This window comes from Pongo abelii, chromosome 2 (assembly GCF_028885655.2).
Source record: "Pongo abelii isolate AG06213 chromosome 2, NHGRI_mPonAbe1-v2.0_pri, whole genome shotgun sequence".
Classification (NCBI taxonomy): domain Eukaryota; kingdom Metazoa; phylum Chordata; class Mammalia; order Primates; family Hominidae; genus Pongo; species Pongo abelii.
The window spans coordinates 8,779,220-8,803,901 of NC_085928.1; the positions used below are offsets into that span (position 1 = coordinate 8,779,220).

The 24,682-nt window shown below is 49.0% G+C and overlaps 2 protein-coding genes across 12 annotated transcripts in view; one reads left to right on the forward strand and one right to left on the reverse strand.

Annotated features, from left to right (window-relative positions):
- Positions 1 to 5,848, reverse strand: part of EFCC1 (EF-hand and coiled-coil domain containing 1) — a 41,428-nt gene extending 35,580 nt beyond the window's left edge. For 4 of the 5 annotated variants that reach the window (XM_002813156.6, XM_054550578.2, XM_054550577.2 and 1 more), the window contains exons 1-2: positions 5,066 to 5,848; positions 3,301 to 3,584 (exon numbers count right to left, since the gene is read on the reverse strand). In XM_002813156.6, coding sequence (XP_002813202.3) covers positions 3,301 to 3,584; positions 5,066 to 5,761 — 980 coding nt within the window. In that variant the 5' untranslated portion in view covers positions 5,762 to 5,848. Of the gene's footprint in view, positions 1 to 917; positions 985 to 3,300; positions 3,585 to 5,065 lie in introns of all 5 variants that reach the window. The other variant, XM_054550579.2, reaches the window with a different exon arrangement.
- An 825-nt stretch (positions 5,849 to 6,673) lies between these two features.
- Positions 6,674 to 24,682, forward strand: part of CFAP92 (cilia and flagella associated protein 92 (putative)) — an 85,192-nt gene continuing 67,183 nt past the window's right edge. For all 7 annotated transcript variants that reach the window (XR_010139333.1, XR_010139334.1, XM_054550569.2 and 4 more), the window contains exons 1-5: positions 6,674 to 6,763; positions 7,265 to 13,426; positions 14,066 to 14,359; positions 16,806 to 16,996; positions 17,890 to 18,103. Coding sequence is in view for 5 of the 7 variants with exons in the window: in XM_054550569.2 (XP_054406544.2) it covers positions 14,098 to 14,359; positions 16,806 to 16,996; positions 17,890 to 18,103 (667 nt within the window). In the remaining 2 variants the exon portion in view is untranslated. The remainder of the gene's footprint in view (positions 6,764 to 7,264; positions 13,427 to 14,065; positions 14,360 to 16,805; positions 16,997 to 17,889; positions 18,104 to 24,682) is intronic.

Here is a 24,682-nt window from a genome sequence, read left to right on the forward strand (position 1 = left end):
GTGATGGGGCTCTACTGTTTGGGGCATGGGGCCCTTTCCTCCCGGTAATTCCTCTAGAATGCAGCCCCCTAGGCCAACTGCAGAGAAGGGGGCTGATTCAGCTCAATAGTCAGGGACATCTGAGCTTCTGGCACTTGAAAAGCAAAAGCAGAGGTGAATTGTAGCCTACAGTCCCTCCCCAGCCAGTAAAATGTCCGGCCGATGTTTCTGGGGTAGGAGAATCCAGGAGGACTTGTGCATACTACCAAACCCAACTCGAGCTTGTGGCTTGGGGCCATCAGGCTGGGCTGTGAGTCCTGCCCTTGCCACTAAGTTGCTGTGCCACACTGGACAGCTGCTTCCTCTCTGGTCTTGGTTTTCTCATCTGTGAAATGCTGACAGTAACACTTTTCTTTTAGACTAGTTTAGAGGCCTGATGAGCTCACATGAAAAAGTGCCTGGTATGCAGTTGATGCTCAATAAATGCCCATGGCTATTCTGTCTCCTCTCCTTTCCCTTCTTTTCAGAGTGAGAACTTTGGGGCAGGTCAGTTCACAAACCAGCAAACTTTGACCATAGAAAATGGGCAGAGGAGGTCAGCCTCCCGGGCAAGGTAGGGTTGAAGGCATGTTTCTAGAGGGGCAGAGAAATTAGTGACACAGCCATCTGCCTAATCACCGTGTGCCCTTCACATAGCGTCACTCATTCTCTGGTCCTCAATTTCCTCATCACTAGGTGTTTCCTTCAAAGCCTCTGCAATAGCTGCTCCTCCTTCTTCCTTACTAACAGAACCCCATTTTTGGCCGGGCACAGTGGCTCCCACCTGTAATCCCAGCACTTTGGGAGGCCGAGGCAGGCGGATCACCTGACGTCAGGAGTTTGAGACCAGACTGGCCAACATGGTGAAACTCCATCTCTACTAAAAATACAAAAATTACCCGGGCGTGGTGGCATGCGTCTTTAATCCCAGCTATGGGGAGGCTGAGGCAGGAGAATCTTTTGAACCTGGGAGGCAGAGATTGCAGTGAGCCAAGATCGCACCATTGCACTCCAGCCTGGGTGACAGAGCAAGACTGTCTCAAAAAACAAACAAACGAACAAAAAACAGAACCCCAGTTTTGTTTGGGACTGACTAACAGGACTAGCCTTGCAGGTTTCTTCTTATGCCCGATCAGCAGATGCAAGGTCTGGAGGCACAGCAGCCATCGTGTAACCGTGAATCAAAGCACACAGGCAGTGGGGCCAGGCTGATTTGACTTTCCTACTTTCTGGCTGTGTGGCCTTGGGTATGTTATTTAACTTCTCAGTGCCTCATTTCTCACAATCTGTAAACTGGGGACAAAACGTCTACTTTGTACAATCTTATGGGGACTAAATGGTGCATTGGCTATGAATCCACTTTTTCTATTGTGAAGGGCTATGTCAATGTTTGTAGTCACTTGTAGCATTCTGCTATAGAGGACTAGTTGTGATTTCAGAAATAAACAAAGAAGAGCTCCTTTATTTCTCCTCTTGGATAAAGTTCCAAGACTGGATGTGGGCCTCAAGCCAACCAGCCCTGCTCTTTAGCCATCAGCTATGCAAACAGGAAGTGGCTCTCCAAACACTGCGTGCTGCAGAGGCTGGCCCAGAGTCTGCCTCTTTGGAGGCCTCCCTCTAGCCCCATGCCTTACCATCTCCCAGCTGTGAGCTCCTCAGATGTCCAGTAGGTTCAAGGCCACCCCTTCTGGCTGCTCCACCCCCAGCCTGGGCTAGACCACCTTCCTCTCAGGATCAGGGATGGCAGGAGCCCCTCACTGGGCTCTGCACTGTCTCCTGCTCTCCCCATCTGCCCATCTCTTTGTCACACTGTAGCCAGGGTAACTTTTTATTGAAATCTGCTTCTGTCACCTCCTTATTTAAAACTTTTCCATGGTTTCATGTTCTTTCTCTTAAGGGAAAAACTGAAATCCTTGCTGCCACCTTCCAGGCCCTAAATGGGCCTCTCTTCAGCTCTACCCCTCCAGCCACTCTGGCCTCCTTTTAGTTTTTGAATGGTGCCTTCTGCCCTAGGGCTTTGCCCGTACCGTTCCAATTTTCTAGAATGTTCTCTCTTCTCCTCTCTCCATCTGGGCTGGTAACATCCTATCCTCAAGTATCACTTCTTTGGGGGCAGGCTGATGAGTGTCCCCCACATCCTGCCTGCTGCCATGCATCTGTTCCTGTGAAGGTCTTACCTGCTCACAGGTGGCTGCTCAGGGCAGGGAATTCAGTCTGTCCTAGTCACGTGGTCGCATCCCTGATGCCTGGGATGGCCCCTGGCACACAGAAAGTGCTCGGCAAATGTGTAGTCAGGCCGGCCAGCAGGCAGGGGTGATTTGTGATTTGAAAGGGAGAAAGGCTCTGTCTACCAAGCATCTACCATGTGCCAGGCAGGACCTCATGGCCTCTTCACAGCCACTCCCGCAGGCAGGGAAACCAATCTGTGTTCTACCCAAGAGGAAGCAGGGTCTGTGAGGGGTGGTGACTTGCCCACACTCACACATCTGCCAAAAGCCCTGCCAAGATTTGAACCTGGGTCCCAAGTCCAGCTTCCTGCCCTGGTGGAGCTAGCACAGGCAGTCATTATACACCTGTTTCCTCATCTACAGAGTGGAAACATAGCAGTACCCACCTCACAGGGCAGCTGTGAGGCTTAAACGAGTTAAGCCACATAAAGTACTTAGCTCAAGGCCTGGCAAACAGCAAGTGCTTAGTAACTGTAAGCTATTATCATTATGATCGAATCCAGGAACAAATAAGAATGAGCACATTCAACTGCAATCTATGATAAACAAATAGAGGGTGTTTGTGGGTGAACAGGAGGATGGATGGACGGCTGGCTGGCTGGGTGGGTGGGGGGATGGATGGATGATGGATGGGTGGGCAGGTGGATGGATGGGTGAGTGAGTGGATGGATGGATGAATAGATGGATGGATGGGTGGGTAGGTGAGTGGATAGGTGGGTGGATGGATGGGTGAGTGGATGGATGGGTGGGTGGGGTGGGTGAGTGGATGGACAAATGGATGGATGGATGGATGGGTGGGTGGGTGGGGTGGGTGAGTGGATGGACAGATGGATGGATAAATGGATGGGTGGGCAGATGGTTGCAGAGCAAGCAATGGAGTAGACTTATAACTTAAGAAATGGAGAACTGACAAAGGAATGAAAGAATACATGAATAAACGCATGGAGAAACTGCGTAACACGAGAGCGCGTGGGAGGGGGATTGCACACCCGAAGTCTGGGAAAATGGGAGCCGAATTGGGGCACTTGGGCCCAGGGCACGCACCCCCGCTCACCTGTAGCGTTGCACCTCCGCCTCCAGCCGCCGCACCCAGCGTTGCAAGCCGGGCACCTGTCGCGCCAGCGCCTCGAGCTCTCGCACGCGGTGCAGGCTGCGTAGCACCACCTGCCGGGCCTCCTCCGCGCGCCGCCGCACCTCGGCCTGGCCACGGCGCAGCCGCCCAGCGCGGGCCTCCGCCGCAGCCAGGGCGCCCTGCGCCTGCCGCAGCTCCCGCACCGCAGCCTCCGGCCCGCCGTGCCCCGTCTCGTGAGTGCTCGCCTGGCTCTTCCAGAGCCCGACCTGCGGAGACAGGGCAGCAGGGGCAGGGGGTAAGTGCTCCAGCCAGATGCACCAGACGAACGCCCGCCACGACGGCGGTCCCATTCGTCTGCACCCAGAAGCGCGTGAGCACGTTTCTTGCGCCGTCTGCTTCCGGGTGCCAGGCCCTTAGGTCCGGTGCGTCCGAGCTCCTTTAACCCTAGGCACATCCCCAGGGAGGCCCGAGCTCTAATGATTCCTCCTCGCCCCTCACCCTCCAACGTTTTTTCACTGATGAAGGAAACTGAGACACGATGCCTGTATTCTGTTCCCTCTGTGGTACCAACCTCGCGACTCTTCTCGGCCTACTCCTGTGTTGGCGGCGTTCAGCCTGCCGGATGGCGGTTCCTCATCTCCTAGACTCCCCCCAGTGGCATTTCCAGCCCTCCCCGTGCCTGCTCACTAGAGGCTCTTTGAGGGCGGTTTCTGTCTGTCTTTACTGGTGTGGTCCCAGAGCCTAAAGCAAATCTGGCACATGGTAGGTGCTCAATAAATACCCAAGCATGAGAAATGCCGGAAGACCTTTCAGGAGCATCCCATGGCTCCCCGTACGTTACTTGGGATTCCACATCAGGGGAGTACTTTCCCGCCTCCACCCTGGCTTCCAGGCACACCGACACTGAAAACCACACCTTGCCACTTCCCTGCACTCTGCAGTGTCCTGAGCTAAGGCGGGGTCATATAACGTCAGTTTCTTCCTGGCCTGTTGTCGCCTGGGGTAGCGGCTGTTCCTTTCCTCCTCTGACCCCTGCGGCCCAGCACTGCCCTTGGCGCACGGCTGGCACAGTGCTTAAGTGTTTGTCGACGGCTCCCAGATGCTAAGGCTGGGTCCCTATCTCACCCCATGGTTTCTTCTCAATAGCCCAGAGCGGGTCTGGTTCCCGCAGGCACTTGGTGGCCCGTGAGTGCCTGATTCACAGTGTGAGTCACACTGTCTATTTCTCACTTGTCTCCGTTTCTCCCACAGGGAGCCCCATAAGTCTTTACTGATTGACAGAAGGAGCTGTCAGTCTACCCCAGGAGGCAGGGAGATCCCTAAAGGTGAGGACAGGGCCTTCTTCACACTTCCGTCTCCTAAACCTCCCAGAAGCCTGGCAGGAAGGAGAGAGAAAGATGCTTGTTGAAAGGGAATATGTGAGACTACCCAGACAGGTGCAATTCCTGGGTTAGAAGGGGCAAGACGCGATGATGTGGGGGTGGAGCAGAAAAGTGGGGTATGGCTGTCTGAGTGTGACTGGGGTTTTCAGGAGTGGAATAGATGGTAAGAATAGGGTTGGGGACAGGAGTGGAATGAGGAGGAACAGGGACAGAATGCAAGTGGTATGAGGCGGGGTGGGATGGTGTAGGGCTGCCCTCTGTCTCCCCTTCCTCTGCCTCTGTCCCGTCGGGCTCCGCAGCCAGCCAGCTTTTAGTTCGAGCCCTCTCCCGGGCGTTACCACCCTCCCTTCGTGGCCGGCGCGCACCTGCAGTGCTAGGCAGCGCGCATCACTGCTCTGCAGCGCGGCGCGCAGGTCCTCCACCAACTCGCGCAAGCTGCTATTCTCCTCCTCCAGCCGCGCAACGCGCTCACAGTCGGGACCGCTGTCGGGGCCAGGGGCGCAGGGCGGGCGGCGGCGGCGGCGCGGACGGCGCAGGCGGATCTGCGTCTCGATGTGCTCGCTGAGAGCGCCGCGGGGCAGCCGGGGGCCCGCACGGGTGCCGAAGTAGCCGCAGAGGCGCGCGTGGAACTGGCGGAAGGTGAGCTCCGGCGGCTCGGCGCGCAGCGCCAGGCGCGCCTCTTCGTCGGTATCTGAGTCCCCGTCCGCGGCCAACTCAGCGGCCGCATCCCCGGCGGTCACATCGCTGGAGTTCGCGTCTCCTGCTGCCTCCCCGGCCGCGGTGGCCCCCTCCGCGCGCAGCCCCAGCACAGCGCAGAGCGCGCGGAAGTCGGCGCGGGGCAGGCGACCGGCGCCGCGGCAGTCCAGGTGGTGGAAGACCTCCTGCAGGTACTGGTCCAGGCCGGTGGCCAGCACCACAATCTCGTTCTCCACGCCGCGGTCCAGCCCATAGTGGTGCGCCAGGGCGCTCAGCAGCCACTGCGTGCGCCGCGCAGGTCGCCGGTACGGGTCACCTGCCGCACCCTCCATGCCGGCCTCCGCGCCCGCGCTGCCCGGCTCCATCGCTGCGCCGCGCGCCTCGCTCCTTCGGTCCCTCCTCCGGTCCCTTCGCCCCGCCACTTCCAGGGGCGGCCCCAGAGTTTCTCGAAAGGAGGGGCTTAGCGGTAGCGGTCTGGTTGGAGCGGCGCCGGGGATCGTGTCCAGCAGCTGCGCTGGCCTCACAGTGCGTCTGGTTTACCCCAGTTGCTTTGGAGGGGCCTGCGGTAGGGGATCCAGGAACCCCCGGGACCTCCGCAGCGCCACCAGTGCCCGGTCGGCGTCCGGGTCTGGCTTCTCCGCGTGACTCCCGCGCTCTCCTCTCCTCACTCCCGGGGCGTTCCTGGCGTCTGCGCTTTTCCTCCCACTCCCGGTCGTCCACTCTCAACTCCCTCCTCCCTCCTCTCTCTGCCCCGCCCGCCTGGCACGGAGAGTTCGCCCCGAGACCTGGGCGAGGGGTTGGCGCGGGATCCGAAGCCCAGGAGGGCCTTGGGGGTGGCGGCCTCGTCTGGTTGCTGGGGATGTGCCCCCACACCCAAGCGTCACTCTTCCCCCTCTCCCCGGAAGTCCTTTCGAGGGTTGCCTGGCAAGCCCGCTCTCGCCGCCCTGCAGCCGTAGGTGCGGAAAAGCCTTCCCTCCGCTTAAATTCAGCTACTGGGTTTCCGAACCCACTTCTTGTACCAGTATAGACCGTGCAAAGAGCCCCAAGTAGTAACTGGGAAAGAGAGGGAAACAGGCTTGGAGAGGCAAGGGGTCTAGGTTAGGGGCACCCCGCTGGTGAGAAGCCGATCTGAGTCGAGCCCTGTGCTAACTGCTCTCTCCCGATCCCTGTTGGGGGTGGGGATAGGACTCTCGGGAAAGTGGTGTCTCCCGGCCCTGCCACCTTTGTGCCTGCGGGTGCTGACTTGGCAATGGGATCCGAGTTCCATCTCTGAGCTGCGGTTAGGTTAACAGGTCGATGATTGGCTGATGTTTTTTCTGGCGTTTTAGAACACATTTCTGGAAGATGAAGAAAAACCTGCTTCTCTGGTGAGTGCTAGACTGTGTTCCCTTTCTTTTTCACGAGAGGGGTGCAGTGATACTGTGATATTGTCCACCCGTTACCTGCACCGGGAACGGTTATCTAGCCACGGTATCCAGCCACGTTGGGGCAAGAGGCAGACTCTTGAGCTGTTTCTAGCTGTAACAGAGACAGAATCTTGCCTTGGGGATGACTCTGAGTTTAAATGTAAAATCTTGCCGTTTGAAAAGCGGTAGCATTCTGTCTCCTCTGCCACAGTATCCCAGAATCAGCACTTTGTCCATTTGGCAAATTCGTACTTGTTCTTGAAGGCTTTGCCCAGAGTACGTATCTGCTGGGAAGGAGTTAGAGGCTTCTTCCCAAGCATTTTGGACATACCCTTTTAGGTTTGTTTTTAATTATAAAAGTAATGGCAATTTGACAAAGTTTTTACATCACGTCCACTTCTTGGCTTCCACCTTAGAAAGCCACTGTGCACAGGATGTTCACTGCATCATTGTTTATTACAGTGAGAAACTGGAGACAACCCGCTGTCCATCAGATCAGCTAGGACTCAGCAAACGAGGATGAGCGGACACAGCAAGGCACAAGCTGATTATGTGCAACACTGATGCTTACGTAACAAGAACAAAAACACCCAAAACAATTCTAAGTATTTTCTACTGGGACATGTGTATGTGAGTGCACAGAAGAAGATGGAGGGATTCATAAGTGGATTCAGTGGTTCTTTCTGCAAATGGGAGACACTGCAGTATTTCCCTTTTGATAAGATGTTCTCATGTGTTTCTTTTTCTTGGCTGGGCGCGGTGGCTCACGCCTGTAATCCCAGCACTTTGGGAGGCCAAGGCAGGTGGATTGCCTGAGGTCAAGAGTTTGAGAACAGCCTGGACAACCTAGTGAAACCCCGTCTCTACTAAAAATACAAAAAGTTAGCTGAGTGTGGTGGCAGGCACCTGTAATCCCAGTTACTCGGGAGGCTGAGGCAGATGAATCGCTTGAACCCAGGAGGCAGAGGTTGCAGTAAGCTGAGATCCTGCCATTGCACTCCAGCCTGGGCGACAGAGCGAGACTTCGTCTCAAAAAAAAAAAAAAAGAACCTGATTTTATTTCATGTCAGCGCTGAGAGCTGGTAGCCCAGGCAAGAGTGCAACACCCTCCCCACCCCCAATCCCTGCAGCTGGTGAAGGAATCCTTTGAACAGTAGCTTTCCTGGGCCAGTCAATATTGAAAAGAAAGCTTTTAAATGTCTTGCTGGGAGCCGTTGCCGGCCTCCACTCCCCTACAGCTCAGGGAAGTAAGGGTTGATAATGGTTTGCTGTCAGGGCTGTCTGTCTGCCCCACGGTGTTACCAGGCACCTCTGAAATAATTCTGGTTGCATCCACAAGGTTTTTGTTTAAGGTTCAAAGTGAGCAAACTCAGAGGTCTCCTTGTGTTCTTTTGTATGAGCTGGGGGGATGGGCGTGTGTCTGTGTGGGAGAGAGTCAGGGCTGTGGCAAAGAAATGATTTTCTGAAGTCAGTTCAGTATTGTTTGAGCCATTTCAAATAGTATATTGTTTAAAGTGTTTTTTAAAGGTCCGGGAAAATGCTAAAAAGCAAAAATCATCCACCATTCTGCCACCAAGAGAGGACCACTCTGTATTTCTGATGTATTTATTTCTAGACTTTTCTATGTATTTGGGCATGAAAGAACTTTTTGGAGTGATTGAAATACTCTATCTTCATGGTGTAGTGGTTGCATGACTGTGTACGTCTGAATTTTACAGTGTGCAAATTGTAGCTCATTCAACTTGACATGAAAAGCACAGTGGAAAGGGTGCCATTGGGATCTTTCTTTGCACAGGAACTGAGCTTTGTAAACAGCTTGGCTGTGGTTTCTTTGCAGACACTGCTCCAGAGGCTGCTCTGTGCTCCCTTGGGATGAACTATAAGGTGCTTTGTCATCCCCCACAGATGCCCACTGAGGTGGTTTTCAGCTTTTCTCAGCAAAAACCATACTGTGAACAGTTTGCGCCATATCTTGAGTGATTTATTACTGGGCCAAGGAGTATACATATTTTATAAGCTTGTGATATTGTCAGACTGTTTTTTGGAAACTTGTGTTATTCTATCCAGAACCCAGAACTGTCTGGGAATGTCCTTGGGCCATTATTTTCAGTGTCATAAAGCTTTTGGACTTTTAGGGGTCTTGGTTAGTGGATTTGCTTAGTGTTCAGACACCAAGCTTTACTTCTATTAAAAACAGGCCTGTTGTTAGGCAAAGATTTCTTAGATACAACACCAAATGCATGACCCAAAAAAGAAAAAAATGATGAATTGGACCTTCATCAAAGTTCAAAACATTTGCACTTCAAAAGATACTATTAAGAAAATATGACAAACAAGAGACTAGGAGAAAATATTTGTAAAACATATGCCCCGTAAAGGACTTATATTCAGAATTTACAATGAACTCTTATAACTCAGTAACAAGAAGACAAACAATCCAATCAAAAAGTGGGTGAAGATACAAACAGACATTTCACCAAAGAAGTTGTATAAATGGCCAACATGTACATAAAACAATCTCAGTATTCTTAATTGTTAGGGAAATGCACATGAAAACTATGATGAAATACTATATTATACTCATGAGAATAGCTGTAGTGAATAAAACAGGCAATAAATCTTGTCAAGAATTTGGAGAAACAGGAAACTTCATGTTGTTGATGGGAACATAAAATGATGCAGCCCCTGTGGAAGATAGTTTGGCAGTTTCTCAAGAAGTTAATCACAAAATGACCATATGACCCAACTCTTCCACTCCTAGAGATTGACCCAAGAGAGATGAAAACACATCCACACAAAGACTTGCGTGGGAATGTTCATAGCAACATTGTTCATAAATGTCTAAATGCCCAAGCCAAATGCCCATTAACTGATGAATGGATAGGCAAACTGTGGTCTGTCTGTACAATAGAATATTATTCAGTCATGAAAAGGAATGAAATACTGACACATGCCTCTACATAAATAAACCTCGGAAACATAACGGTAGGTGAAAGAAACCAGTCACGAAGCCAGAACACATAGTGTCTGACTCAATTTATAGGAAATGTCTAGAAAAGGCAAATTTTTAGAAACAGAAAGTTGATATGGTTGCCTAGGACTGGGAGTTGGAACGGAGATTAATTATAAATGTGCATGAAGTCTTATAAGGGGGATGAAAATGTTCTAAAATGAATTTATGATGATGATTTACACCACTCGGTAAAGTTACTGAAAATCATTGAATTCTATGCTTGAAATGGATGGATTTTATTAAATAAAAAATACTTCAATAAAGCTGTTAAAAATGGGGAAGGAGCAAGAAGAAGGTGGATGTAGCTGATTCCCAATATGCTTCCAGCTGCCAGAGTCTTGGGATAGCTTCAGGAAGGCCTCTACATAACCTGGGAGCTTGGGAACCCTCCACCCGGCAGAGTAAGGAAGCAGGGATGGATTGTTCAGTGACCTTGAACACCTCCCACCCCTGGATGCTTGTCTCTCTGCTTACCAGAGGTACAGTCCATGTCTTCATCCCCTTGAAGTGGGGCTAGCCTCATGACTTGCTTTGGTTAATGGCATGTAGCAGAGTGACATGGTGCTGGTTCCATGCCTAGGTCCCAAGAGGCCTTGCAGCTTCTTCTTTGCCCTCTGGGATCCCTGCTCTGAGAATGCCATCTGAGGAAGCCAGGCCAGGCTATGGGGAGATGAGGCACCACATAGAAGGAAGCTGGTGTACCACTGGGGGCGGGGGAACCCATGGAGGGGAACCAGCGGGCCCATGGAGAGCCAACAGCAACTGCCAGACATGCAAGTGAGGACTTCTGGCAGCTTCCAGTCATGTTGGTCCTCCAGCTGAGCACAGCGTAGGGAGGACCAATAGAGAACTACAGCGGATTTCAATCACTCCAAAAAGTTCTTTCATGCCCAAATACATAGAAAAGTCTGGAAATAAATACCTCAGAACAACAGCGTAGGGAGGACCCAGGCGAGGCCAGCAGAGAACTACCCAGCTGATGTATGGAGTGGTGAGAAATAACAAGTGTTTGTTTGATGCCATTAAGTTTGGGGATGGTTTTTACTCAGTAACAGATAACTGAAACAGAAGCCCCCTTTCCTTTGCTTCTGATCTGCCAGCCCTGAAGCCATCTTCACTGAGGCAGGGTTGTAGACCCACCACTCTCTCATACCTGAGTAGTGGGTGGCACACCTTTGCCCTCACTTCATCCTGTGATGCCCTAGGTCTTGACCCAGACACCATCTCTCTCAGGGCAGTGGTTCCATATTCTGGTTGTGCGATACAATCTTGGTGGTAATTTAAAAATATGGCTCCCGTTCCTATTATTTATTGCACAACAAATCACCCCAAAACTTAGTGGTTTAAGAGAGCAACAATTTGCTTATAAATCTGCAGTTTCTCATGATGGAGACAGCTTGTTTCTGTTCCTCAATGTCAGCCAGGGTGGCTCAAAGACTGAGGGCTGGGATCATTTGAAGTCTTGCACTCTCATATGTCTGGGGGTTGAGGTCACAACAGTTTCATGTGGCCATTTCACATGGCTGCTTGGGCTTCCTCACAACATGGTAGCTGGATTCCTAGCATGAATACTAAACCTCAAAAGAACAGGGCAGAGGTAGATGGAATTTGTATGACCTGGCCTCAGAAATCACATAGTGTCATTTCCTCTGCACTCTTTTGACTGAGCCAGTCACAGAGGTCTGCCCAGTTTCCAGAGAAGGAGACTAGACCCCCCAACTGGGTGGGAGGAATGTGAACCTCACGATGCCTGCCGGAAGATTATGTGAGAGGGGATCCTTTGAGGTGGCTGTCTTTGGAAAATACAATCTGCCCCTGGTTCCTAAGCTCCACCCATGGAGAGTCACTTCCACAGGTCTTTAGTGAAGCCTCAGAATTGTATTTTTGACATGTAAGTGTTTCCAGTGCACATCCAGGATGGCACATTGGCCCTTGGTCCAAGACCTCTGGCCTCTCACTATTGAGCTTGGGGAGAGATTGGCCTCTGTCCTAGGTGGTGATGTGATCAAGGAACCTTTGGAGGGAAACCAGCCTCAGGCCAGTGGGTAGGACCTGGGGAGCAGGAGGCCTGATGTCTGTCCAAGAGTGGTGGTGGTGTTGAACTGCCCTTGTTAAAGGGCCCTTTTGGGGGCTGGTGTATCTGAGTAACTTTGTATTCTTTCAGCCCTTCGTGTGTCTCCTGAGCACTTCCTGACATATAGACAGCAGTCTCCAGGCTGCTGCAGGTGGGGTGTGGGCAAGGTGGTTGCGGTTCTTGTGCTGAGAGTTTGAACCCCCTCCTCACAGGGCCCACTGCCATTTGGTGTTTTCCCTCACAGCCGTACTTCAGGCTGTTTTTCAGACTGATTGAACCCGAGGAGTATTGGAGCACCCAGTATTAAAGGGGCTGTCCCATGCCCTGAGAGCAGTCTGGGGAGGCATGCACTGGAAGGCTCAGGACTTGGGTCTCAGCCCCAGCTCTGCCACAGTTTTGCTCTTTGACACAAAGTTGGTCATAGCTCAACTCAGCTAAAGTTTTCTTAATAGCCAAGCTTGTGTGTAGCCTCAGCTCCTATTCTCTTGAACAAAATGACTGCCGGAGCGGGGTACCCTCCCTCAACAGAAGACCTGCCTTGGCTCCCCATTGCCCATAGTCCTGTGCTCTAACCTGCCCTGTGGGGCTATGTACCATGGGCCCCGCACACTGCTACAGCCTTGCCATCCATTCCTGAAACTTGCCATGCCCTTTCACCTCTATGGGCCTTTGCATATGCTGTTCCTCTACCTGGGATGCTTTCTCTTGCTTTCACCGCCTCTGCCTAGTCACCCCCCAGATTTGGCTTTGCTCACTTCCTCCATGAAGCCTACCCCAGCCCTCTGCCCCAACCGCTTGCTGTCCTGAGGTCTTCTACATTAGGAGCCGCAGCCAGGGCTCTCAGCTTGGGTGGTTTAGCAGATGAGCGGAGGCTTTGGAGTCAGGCAGTCCGGATTTCAACACAGTGCTGCGCCCTACTTGCTGTGTGACCTCAGGCGAATCGCTTCACCTCTCTAAGCTTTGTTTTCTCATCTCTGAGTTGGCGCTCATGATCACTAACCAGAATTCTCATGCTATTTTAAGGACATCAGCGACAGAAGCAGAGAATCTAATGAGGGATCGTGGGGAGGTCTGGAGTTTGCAGAGCCCACAGCTTCCTTTGCTTTTATTAAAGAATGGGAGGTGGGAGCTTATGGAGAGGGAGGGAGGAGCCATCAACCCCTCCCCCCATCGTACGGGCAAGGGCCAGGCTTATAGTAGGTGCTGACGTTGAGAGTAGAAACTCCTTAATGAGTGAATGAATGAGTGAAGGAATGAAGGCAGCTGGTTTCTGAACCTGGATGTAGCTATTTGACAGACTGCGCACAATGGCTGAGGGGGAAAGCCCCGCACCGCGGAGCCCCGCCCCCAGGCCGCACGCCCTCGCATCTCCTAGCAACGGCCAAACGGAGCTGAGTGGCTGGGCCTGCGGCCCTCCCTGCACCCGCGGAGGCTCCTCTCAGTCTTGAAGTCTCTTCGCCCAGGTGGCTGTGGATCCGGTGCGGGAGTTGCTGCCGCGGTCCAAGTCCCCGCTGCCGCCCAGCGCATCCGCTCGCAGGTACCGCCAGCACCTGGAGGGGAACCCCGACCCCTGCCCCCACCTCGGCCGCCGCAGCCTGGGACTCTTCCCGCCTCGCCTCGACGCGTGTTCCCTCCTTGGCGTTTGCCCGGCGTTCCGCCTCCATGGGCCTGAGCTGATGCCCCGAGCCCAGCACCCAGTGCACATTCATGTTCTGTCTTGGGGGCAGGGCTTGTCCTCCCCGACCTCGCCAGGCTCCTGCACGTGCTGCCCCCGGGTTTGCCTCTCCCCAAATAGCAAACGCATCTTGTGCTTAGGCGCAGCAGGCCTGCCCGAGCAGACGCCCCGTCTCCCGCCTAGTGGCTCCCGGGAGCTGCTTACCTGGGGCAGGCATTCCAGAAGCCCGGCGACTGACTCCTGGTTAGGCGAAGGAAACGGAGTTGCTCGTCGTCGTGCTTACTGCCAGCCACCCTTATCTGTTGTTCCTTCATCCATTCATTCTCTAAGTCGATTGAGTACCGACTGTGTGGCAGGCAGTGAAGGAACCCAGGCGTTCATCTAGGAGCAGGCGGGGGAAGCAGGGAAGAGAAGGGTGGGTGCTCCTGCAGGAGGCCAGTCTTACCTCCTGGAGCAGCCCTGGAATACAGGCGGGGACAGCCTTCACTTTCTCCCTGCCAGGAGCTCCGGCGGCCAGCAGTGCGCTCTGCAGCATGTCGCTACATGCCTGGGAGTGGGAAGAGGACCCCGCAAGCATAGAGCCCATCTCCTCCATCACCAGCTTTTACCAGTCCAGGAGCGAATGTGACGTGGAGGAACACCTGAAGGCCAAGGCCAGGGCCCAGGAGTCTGACTCTGACCGCCCATGCAGCAGCATCGAGTCCTCATCTGAGCCTGCCAGCACTTTCAGCTCCGACGTGCCCCACGTGGTCCCCTGCAAATTCACCATCTCACTGGCCTTCCCTGTGAATACGGGTAGGTGCTAGAGCAGAAGTCTAACACCCTCTGAAAAAAGGAGGTGCATGACTTTCTGCAGGAGTTTAGGGCGCATACGCCCCACATCCTCTCTCCACCTGCCCCACCCCAAAGCGGGCTGGCCAGTGCCAGCCAGGAGCAGAGGTTGAAAAGAAACAGCAATTTTAGGAGAAGCCCAACTGTGGCTGCATCAGCTTCACATACTTAATCCTCTCAACAACCCTAAAGCAGGTGATGTTCTGTCTGCTTTTTACAGAGAAAAAAAAAAAACCATGGAGAGGTTAAGGCATTGATTCCCATAAGCGCTTGTGCGTCACCTAATACCTTGTTTAAAATACATTTTCCGGGAGTCTGAGTCAGGAGAGTCTCTTGAACCCCGGAGGTGGAGGTTGTGGTGAGCTGAGATCGCGCCATTGCACTCCAGCCTGGGCAACAAGAGCGAAACTCTGTCAAAAAAAAAATTCTTTTTTTTATTGAGATGGAGTCTTGCTCTGTCGCCAGGCTGGAGTGCAGTGGTGCGATCTTGGCTCACTGCAACCTCAGCTTTCTGGGTTCAAGCAATTCCCGTGCCTCAGCCTCCCAAGTAGCTGGGGTTACAGGTGCAAGCCACCACACCCAGCTAATTTTTGTATTTTTAGTAGAGATGGGGTTTCACCATATTGGTCAGGCTGGTCTTGAACTCCTGACCTTAGGTGATCCACCCGCCTTGGCTTTCCAAAGCGCTGGGATTACAGGTGTGAACCACCACGCCCGACCTATAAATTGTTTATTTCAGAGAAATGAGATCCTACAACTTACTTTAAAATTTTTTGACATGATTTAGATTATCTTTGAGAATATGATCAAGGATACTTGTTTTTGTTTGTTTGTTTTTAGACAGAGTCTCCCTCTGTCACCCAGGCTGGAGTACAGTGGCGCGATCTTGGCTCACTGCAACCTCCGCCTCCTGGGTTCAAGCGATTCTCCTGCCTCAGCCTCCCAAGCAGCTGGAACTACAGGCACGTGCCACCATGCCCAGCTAGTTTTTGTATTTTTAGTAGAGACGGGGTTTTGCCATGTTGGCCAGGCTGGTCTGGAACTCCTGACCTCACATCATCCTCCCACCTCGGCCTCCCAAAGTGCTAGGATTACAGGCATGAGCCACTTCGCCTGGCCAAGGATACTTGTTTTAATTTTGTTGTTTCATTTTAAACACCTACATATTAACAGTATTCCATTATATGTCTCTAATTTATCCTACCCCTTATTGGTGGATATTTGAGTTGTTTCAAATGTTTTTCTGTTGCAATTCTGTGATAGGCATTCTTTACATACATTTTTGTGCACGTATGTGGGCACTTCTGTTGCCTGTATTCCAAGAAGTAAATTTGCTGGATTGAGGCATGTATTAATATTTTTTGATAGATATTGTCAACTTCCCCTTTAAAAGGGCTAAATAACTTGCCTTTCTGTCTACAGAAAATGAGAGGCTCTGTTTGTCCACTTGCTGGCCTACCTGGGATTGAATCAGAAAAGGTCTAATGCTACCAGAGACTGGCAGGAGAAGCTTCACTCCAATCTCTGCACAAATGCTAACTATTTTGGTAGCAGAAAAATTAATGCTGCAGCAGTCTCCTGGGGTTAAAAATTTAGACTTTAAAAACTACAGCTTTAAAGATAGTCATGTTTTTATAGAATGATATTTGGATTAAATGTTTATGGAGCTTCTTATGATGTGAAAAGCCCCAACCTAGAGTGTGGAGTTTAAGCTGGAGTGTAAGCAACCAGGGGTGGGGTCAGGGGGCTCCTTGGGCTCTAGACTCTGGCAGAAGCCCATTTGTACCTTCCACATCCTGTCACCCTATCCACCCCACATTGGGTAGCTTCACCCATGACGTTTTTGTGAAGCTGTTTTCTCTGTCTGTCTGGAATATCTGCCAGCTTTGCTCCTCTAAGACTCTGCTAAGGTCCCCCTGGGAGGCCCACCCCACCCTCCCCATGCAGAGTTTGCTCCTCCACCTTCGTTCTTCACAACCTTGTTCCTGCTGCTATTATTGCACAAATCACATTGTACTGTGATTTTTTTTTTTTTTTTTCCTGCTTCTTAGGGCCAGGAGGGACGAGGGTAAGGCAAGTAGGGCGTCTCTCCTAATAACATCTGGCCTGGCCATGTGATTTCACTTTAACTCTATCACGTTTTTAACCCTAGGCCTGCTAACCAACACTCACTCTCCAACTGAGACACTCACTCTGAAAACCATGCACTTAAATTTTGCACTCGGGTGCCCAGTCCAGGTCGTGCTACTCTGCTGGCTAGGAGCACTGGACCTGTACCTCCTTCCCCAAGTTGGGCAGGCAATGTGGAGTGCGCAGCCTCTCGCAACATCAAGCTCCAGGGAACTGGGGGAGATGGGTCTTCTTTTCCACATGAGGTTAAAACAAGACTTTTTCAATCTGTATCTTCAAGGTCAGAAGGGAAAATATGCAAGTTTGATTGAAAAATATAAGAAACACCCTGAAACGGACAGTTCTGTTACAAAGATGCGTCGTTTTTACCACATTGAGTATTTCCTTCTGCCGGACGATGGAGAACCTAAAAAAGTTGACATATTGCTATTTCCAATGGTGGCCAAAGTGTTCCTGGAGTCAGGAGTAAAGGTGCGTGTGTGAGTGCGTGTGGCCTTGCGTATGGTCTGATGCTCATCACGAAAAGTGTGCTGCTCCGTGGATATGCAACATCAGCTCCACCTCCAGCTTGCTAGAATTGGAGGATCCCGGGCCTCACCTCCTGAGTAGGAATCTGCACTGGCCTGATCATTCCAATTACTGACTTTTTTTTTTGTTGAGTCGGAGTCTTGCTCTGTTGCCCAGGCTGGAGTACAGTGGTGCGATCTTTGCTCACCACAACCTCCGCCTCCCGGTTCAAGCAATTCTCATGCCTCAGCCACCTGAGTAGCTGGAATTACAAGCATGAGCCACCATGCCCAGCTAGTTTTTGTATTTTTAGTAGAGACGGGGTTTTGCCATGTTGGCCAGGCTGGTCTGGAACTCCTGACCTCACATCATCCTCCCACCTCGGCCTCCCAAAGTGCTAGGATTACAGGCATGAGCCACCGCCCTGGCCTATGTTTTATGTAGATATTTTACCCAGTAATTTCTAGAATGTTTCAAAAGTTTTTGTAGTTCTTGAGATTTCTTTTATGTGTGTGTGCATGTGTGCAGACGTGTGTGTGCATGTGTGTGTACATACTACCTGCACACACACACTCCTGCCAGTGGTTTGGCCCTGGATCATTGCTTAGAAGCAATTCAGGAGGGTGCTATTTGCAGGTAATTACTTTGATTTTATTCTTCCTGAGGAATTCAAAAGTCTGACAGGGGCCAGCACACAACGCCCCATTTTCCCTGAGCTCAGAGCCTGGAGAGTGACCAGGCACTGAAGTCAGGCAGCGCTGCTGCTGAGGGCCAGGCTGGGGCTGGAGCTTGCTCTGTTTGCCACGGCCTTTGCACATCTTGCCCCAGTTGACATCTCTGAATGTTGTTTTACACAGACCGTGAAGCCGTGGCACGAAGGTGACAAAGCCTGGGTGTCGTGGGAGCAGACTTTTCATATCAGTGTGACAAAGGAATTATTAAAGAAAATAAATTTCCACAAAATCACCTTGAGGCTCTGGAACACTAAAGACAAGATGTCAAGAAAAGTCAGATATTACCGATTAAAGACTGCCGGCTTCACAGACGACGTGGGAGCTTTTCATAAGTCAGGTGCTCCAGTTGCTCTGGTTTTATTTGAAATGGCTCTGGAAACCTGGGGCTTACTCACTAGTAACAGCGTAAAAGCCAGTGTCTCCTGGTTTCCTTCACATGCCAATGTGTCCTAATTGGCATGTGCACACACGGGTTTCTGCAGACGTGGCAGGGCATCCCACCAGGCTGTGCTGTGGTGACAGGAAGCGCCACCTAGGGGAGTTGAGGGTGTGGTGGGGAGTGTTCTTGCAACTCCACCTTTTGGGCCTTTTCATTCCAGGGCAGCTCTGACACAGGCACCCACCACCGGTCTGGACTAGTATTATATGTTCACTGAAAAAAAAAAAAAAAAAAAAAACTTAGAGGATACCAAGGAACAAAAGAGAAAACTTAAAAATCCCCCCACCCCAAGCCAATTGTCTTAAGATTCTCATGTAGACTCTTCCAGACTCATTTGTGTAAATATTATATCAATATCAGAAAGTCTTTTTTTTTTTTTCCGAGATGGAGTCTCGCTGTGTCACCCAGACTGGAGTGCAGTGGTGTGATCTCGGCTCACTGCAACCTCTGCCTTCCCGGTTCAAGTGATTCTCCTGCCTCAGCCTCCCGAGCAGCTGGAACTACAGGCGCATGCCACCACGCCTGGCTAATTTTTGTGTTTTTAGTAGAGACGGGGTTTCGCCATGTTGACCAGGCTGGTTTCGAACTCCTGACCTCAGGTGATCCACCCACCTTGGCCTCTCGAAGTACTGGGATCACAGGTGTGAGCCACTGTGCCCGGCCAATATCAGAAAGTCTTTTGAACTCATTTTGAAGGAGAGAGCCAGGAGGGATGGAAAGATCCAGGCTTTGAAGCCAGATGGTGGAATTCAGTCCTGTCTCCATCTTGTACTTGCTGGTGACTTGGGCATGTTCCTGAACATACGTTTCTCATCTGTAAAAAAAGGAAAAATAACTGGTACCTGCTTCACTGGAATACTGGAGGCAGGTTGACGGGAGTGGTCCACCTGGGTGCAGGCAATCAGGGTGTGCATTGTCTATAGAAAATTTAAGAACTGTAATTAAATGCTACCAATTAAACTATGACATGGCATTAATTGTAAGATGCATCCTGATGCTTAGAGATGTTAAAAATTAAAGAAAGGCAGGTACAGTGGCTCATGCCTGTAATCCCAGCACTTTGGGAGGCTGAGGCAGGAGTTTGAGACCAGCCTGGGTAACATGGCAAGACCCTGTTTCTACAAAAAATTTAAAAATCAGCCCAGCATGGTGATGTGCACCTGTAATTCTAGCTTCTTGGAAGACTGAAGTGGGAGGATTGCTTAAGCCTGGGAGGTCGAGGCTTCAGTGAGCTGTGTTTGTACGACTGCACACAAGCCTGGGTGACGGAGCAAGACCTTATCTCAAAAAAAAAAAAAAAAAGTAAAACAGATGTACATATTAGAATCAATGATGTATGGTACTATTATCGTTGTCAGCACCTTCCAGACGAGTATAATTATCCTCAATTTTGTGTGGCTGGAAAGCCTTGCTTTTCTCTGATTTTCCAGCCCGCCTTCTCAAGGAGCCTTTCTGACCTTGGAGGCTTGGAACTTCCCACTTTCGATCTTTCATTTATGTCCAGGGTTTCTTACTCTTGGCACTGTTGACATTTTGGACCAGATCATTCCTCGCTGTGGGGGCTGTTCTGTGGATTGTTGGGTGTTTTGCAGCATTTCTGGCCTCTACCCACTAGCTGCCAGTAGTAGCCTGCCAGTTGTGACAACTGGATTTCTTCAGACATTGCCAGATGTTCCCTGGGGGTCAAAATCACCCCTGGCTGAGAAACACTGATATATATATACCTACACTACAAGTTGTAGGCTTCCACTGTGAGAAAATGGGATTCAAGGTAATTTTTCTCACCTGGACTAAAGGAAAGACCCATGTCCTCAAAGTGTGGGCTGTGGACCACCTGCATCAGATGTTTACATGCAGATTCCAGGCCTGTTTGGATCTGCTGAGCCAGACTTTCTGGTTAGTATGTGCCCTGCAATGGGCTCTCATTGGAGTAGGGTGCTGAGGTGGGAGTATCAGGAAGGATTCCTGGAGGAAGGGCCATAGTAGCAGAGTTTGGATGGGTAAAGGGAATTTGGTGGCCAGAAAATGAAGGAGAAAAGTTGTTCTAGGGCCTCCAGGGAGAGGCCACAAGCCTCCTTCTATGAGTATTCTTTTTTTTTTTTTTAATTTTTTTTCTTTTATTATTATTATTATTATTATTATTATTATTATTATTATACTTTAGGTTTTATGGTACATGTGCGCAATGTGCAGGTAAGTTACATATGTATACATGTGCCATGCTGGTGCACTGCACCCACCAACTCGTCATCTAGCATTAGGTATATCTCCCAGTGCTATCCCTCCCCCCTCCCCCCACCCCACAACAGTCCCCAGAGTGTGATGTTCCCCTTCCTGTGTCCATGTGTTCTCATTGTTCAATTCCCACCTATGAGTGAGAATATGCGGTGTTTGGTTTTTTGTTCTTGCGATAGTTTACTGAGAATGATGATTTCCAATTTCATCCATGTCCCTACAAAGGACGTGAACTCATCATTTTTTATGGCTGCATAGTATTCCATGGTGTATATGTGCCACATTTTCTTAATCCAGTCTATCATTGTTGGACATTTGGGTTGGTTCCAAGTCTTTGCTATTGTGAATAATGCCGCAATAAACATACGTGTGCATGTGTCTTTATAGCAGCATGATTTATAGTCCTTTGGGTATATACCCAGTAATGGGATGGCTGGGTCGAATGGAATTTCTAGTTCCAGATCCCTGAGGAATCGCCACACTGACTTCCACAAGGGTTGAACTAGTTTACAGTCCCACCAACAGTGTAAAAGTGTTCCTATTTCTCCACATCCTCTCCAGCACCTGTTGTTTCCTGACTTTTTAATGATTGCCATTCTAACTGGTGTGAGATGGTATCTCATTGTGGTTTTGATTTGCATTTCTCTGATGGCCAGTGATGGTGAGCATTTTTTCATGTGTTTTTTGGCTGCATAAATGTCTTCTTTTGAGAAGTGTCTGGTCATGTCCTTCGCCCACTTTTTGATGGGGTTGTTTGTTTTTTTCTTGTAAATTTGTTGGAGTTCATTGTAGATTCTGGATGTTAGCCCTTTGTCAGATGAGTAGGTTGCGAAAATTTTCTCCCATTTTGTAGGTTGCCTGTTCACTCTGATGGTAGTTTCTTTTGCTGTGCAGAAGCTCTTGAGTTTAATTAGATCCCATTTGTCAATTTTGGCTTTTGTTGCCATTGCTTTTGGTGTTTTAGACATGAAGTCCTTGCCCATGCCTATGTCCTGAATGGTAATGCCTAGGTTTTCTTCTAGGGTTTTTATGGTTTTAGGTCTAACATTTAAGTCTTCAATTCATCTTGAATTGATTTTTGTATAAGGTGTAAGGAAGGGATCCAGTTTCAGCTTTCTACATATGGCTAGCCAGTTTTCCCAGCACCATTTATTAAATAGGGAATCCTTTCCCCATTTCTTGTTTTTGTCAGGTTTGTCAAAGATCAGATACTTGTAGATATGTGGCATTATTTCTGAGGCCTCTGTTCTGTTCCATTGATCTATATCTCTGTTTTGGTACCAGTACCATGCTGTTTTGGTTACTGTAGCCTTGTAGTATAGTTTGAAGTCAGGTAGTGTGATGCCTCCAGCTTTGTTCTTTTGGCTTAGGATTGACTTGGCGATGCGGGCTCTTTTTTGGTTCCATATGAACTTTAAAGTAGTTTTTTCCAATTCTGTGAAGAAAGTCATTGGTAGCTTGATGGGGATGGCATTGAATGTGTAAATTACCTTGGGAAGGACGGCCATTCTCATGATATTGATTCTTCCTACCCATGAGCATGGAATGTTCTTCCATTTGTTTGTATCCTCTTTTATTTCCTTGAGCAGTGGTTTGTAGTTCTCCTTGAAGAGGTCTTTCACATTCCTTGTAAGTTGGATTCCTAGGTATTTTATTCTCTTTGAAGCAATTGTGAATGGGAGTTCACTCATGATTTGGCTCTCTGTTTGTCTGTTATTGATGTATAAGAATGCTTGTGATTTTTGCACATTGATTTTGTATCCTGAGACTTTGCTGAAGTTGCTTATCAGCTTAAGGAGATTTTGGGCTGAGACAATGGGGTTTTCTAGATATACTATCATGTCATCTGCAAACAGGGACAATTTGACTTCCTCTTTTCCTAATTGAATACCCTTGATTTCCTTCTCCTGCCTAATTGCCCTGGCCAGAACTTCCAACACTATGTTGAATAGAAGTGGTGAGAGAGGGCATCCCTGTCTTGTGCCAGTTTTCAAAGGGAATGCTTCCAGTTTTTGCCCATTCAGTATGATATTGGCTGTGGGTTTGTCATAAATAGCTCTTATTATTTTGAGATACGTCCCATCAATTCCTAATTTATTGAGAGTTTTAGCATGAAGGGTTGTTGAATTTTGTCAAAGGCCTTTTCTGCATCTATTGAGATAATCATGTGGTTTTTGTCTTTCGTTCTGTTTATATGCTGGATTACATTTATTGATTTGCGTATATTGAACCAGCCTTGCATCCCAGGGATGAAGCCCACTTGATCATGGTGGATAAGCTTTTTGATGTGCTGCTGGATTCTGTTTGCCAGTATTTTATTGAGGATTTTTGCATCAATGTTCATCAAGGATATTGGTCTAAAATTCTCTTTTTTTGTTGTGTCTCTGCCAGGCTTTGGTATCAGGATGATGCTGGCCTCATAAAATGAGTTAGGGAGGATTCCCTCTTTTTCTATTGATTGGAATAGTTTCAGAAGGAATGGTACCAGCTCCTCCTTGTACCTCTGGTAGAATTCGGCTGTGAACCCATCTGGTCCTGGACTTTTTTTGGTTGGTAAGCTATTGATTATTGCCACAATTTCAGCTCCTGTTATTGGTCTATTCAGAGATTCAACTTCTTCCTGGTTTAGTCTTGGGAGGGTGTATGTGTTGAGGAATTTATCCATTTCTTCTAGATTTTCTAGTTTATTTGCATAGAGGTGTTTGTAATATTCTCTGATGGTAGTTTGTATTTCTGTGGGATTGGTGGTGATATCCCCTTTATCATTTTTTATTGCATCTATTTGATTCTTCTCTCTTTTTTTCTTTATTAATCTTGCTAGCGGTCTATCAATTTTGTTGATCCTTTCAAAAAACCAGCTCCTGGATTCATTTATTTTTTGAAGGGTTTTTTGTGTCTCTATTTCCTTCAGTTCTGCTCTGATTTTAGTTATTTCTTGCCTTCTGCTAGCTTTTGAATGTGTTTGCTCTTGCTTTTCTAGTTCTTTTAATTGTGATGTTAGGGTGTCAGTTTTGGATCTTTCCTGCTTTCTCTTGTGGGCATTTAGTGCTATAAATTTCCCTCTACACACTGCTTTGAATGCATCCCAGAGATTCTGGTATGTTGTGTCTTGGTTCTCGCTGGTTTCAAAGAACATCTTTATTTCTGCCTTCATTTCGTTATGTACCCAGTAGTCATTCAGGAGCAGGTTGTTCAGTTTCCACGTAGTTGAGCGGTTTTGAGTGAGATTCTTAATCCTGAGTTCTAGCTTGATTGCACTGTGATCTGAGAGACAGTTTGTTACAATTTCTGTTCTTTTACATTTATTGAGGAGAGCTTTACTTCCAAGTATATGGTCAATTTTGGAATAGGTGTGGTGTGGTGCTGAAAAAAATGTATATTCTGTTGATTTGGGGTGGAGAGTTCTCTAGATGTCTATTAGGTCCGCTTCATGCAGAGCTGAGTTCAATTCCTGGGTATCCTTGTTGACTTTCTGTCTCGTTGATCTGTCTAATGTTGATAGTGGGGTGTTAAAGTCTCCCATTATTAATGTGTGGGAGTCTAAGTCTTTTTGTAGGTCACTCAGGACTTGCTTTATGAATCTGGGTGCTCTTGTATTGGGTGCATATATATTTAGGATAGTTAGCTCTTCTTGTTGAATTAATCCCTTTACCATTATGTAATGGCCTTCTTTGTCTCTTTTGATCTTTGTTGGTTGAAAGTCTGTTTTATCAGAGACTAGGATTGCAACCCCTGCCTTTTTTTGTTTTCCATTTGCTTGGTAGATCTTCCTCCATCCTTTTATTTTGAGCCTATGTGTGTCTCTGCACGTGAGATGGGTTTCCTGAATACAGCACACTGATGGGTCTTGAGTCTTTATCCAGTTTGCCAGTCTGTGTCTTTTAATTGGAGCATTTAGTCCATTTACATTTAAAGTTAATATTGTTATGTGTGAATTTGATCCTGTCATTATGATGTTAGCTGGATATTTTGCTCGTTAGTTGATGCAGTCTCTTCCTAGTCTCGATGTTCTTTACATTTCGGTATGATTTTGCAGTGGCTGGTACCGGTTGTGCCTTTCCATGTTTAGCGCTTCCTTCAGGAGCTCTTTTAGGGCAGGCCTGGTGGTGACAAAATCTCTCAGCATTTGCTTGTCTGTAAAGTATTTTATTTCTCCTTCACTTATGAAGCTTAGTTTGGCAGGATATGAAATTCTGGGTTGAAAATTCTTTTGTTTAAGAATGTTGAATATTGGCCCCCACT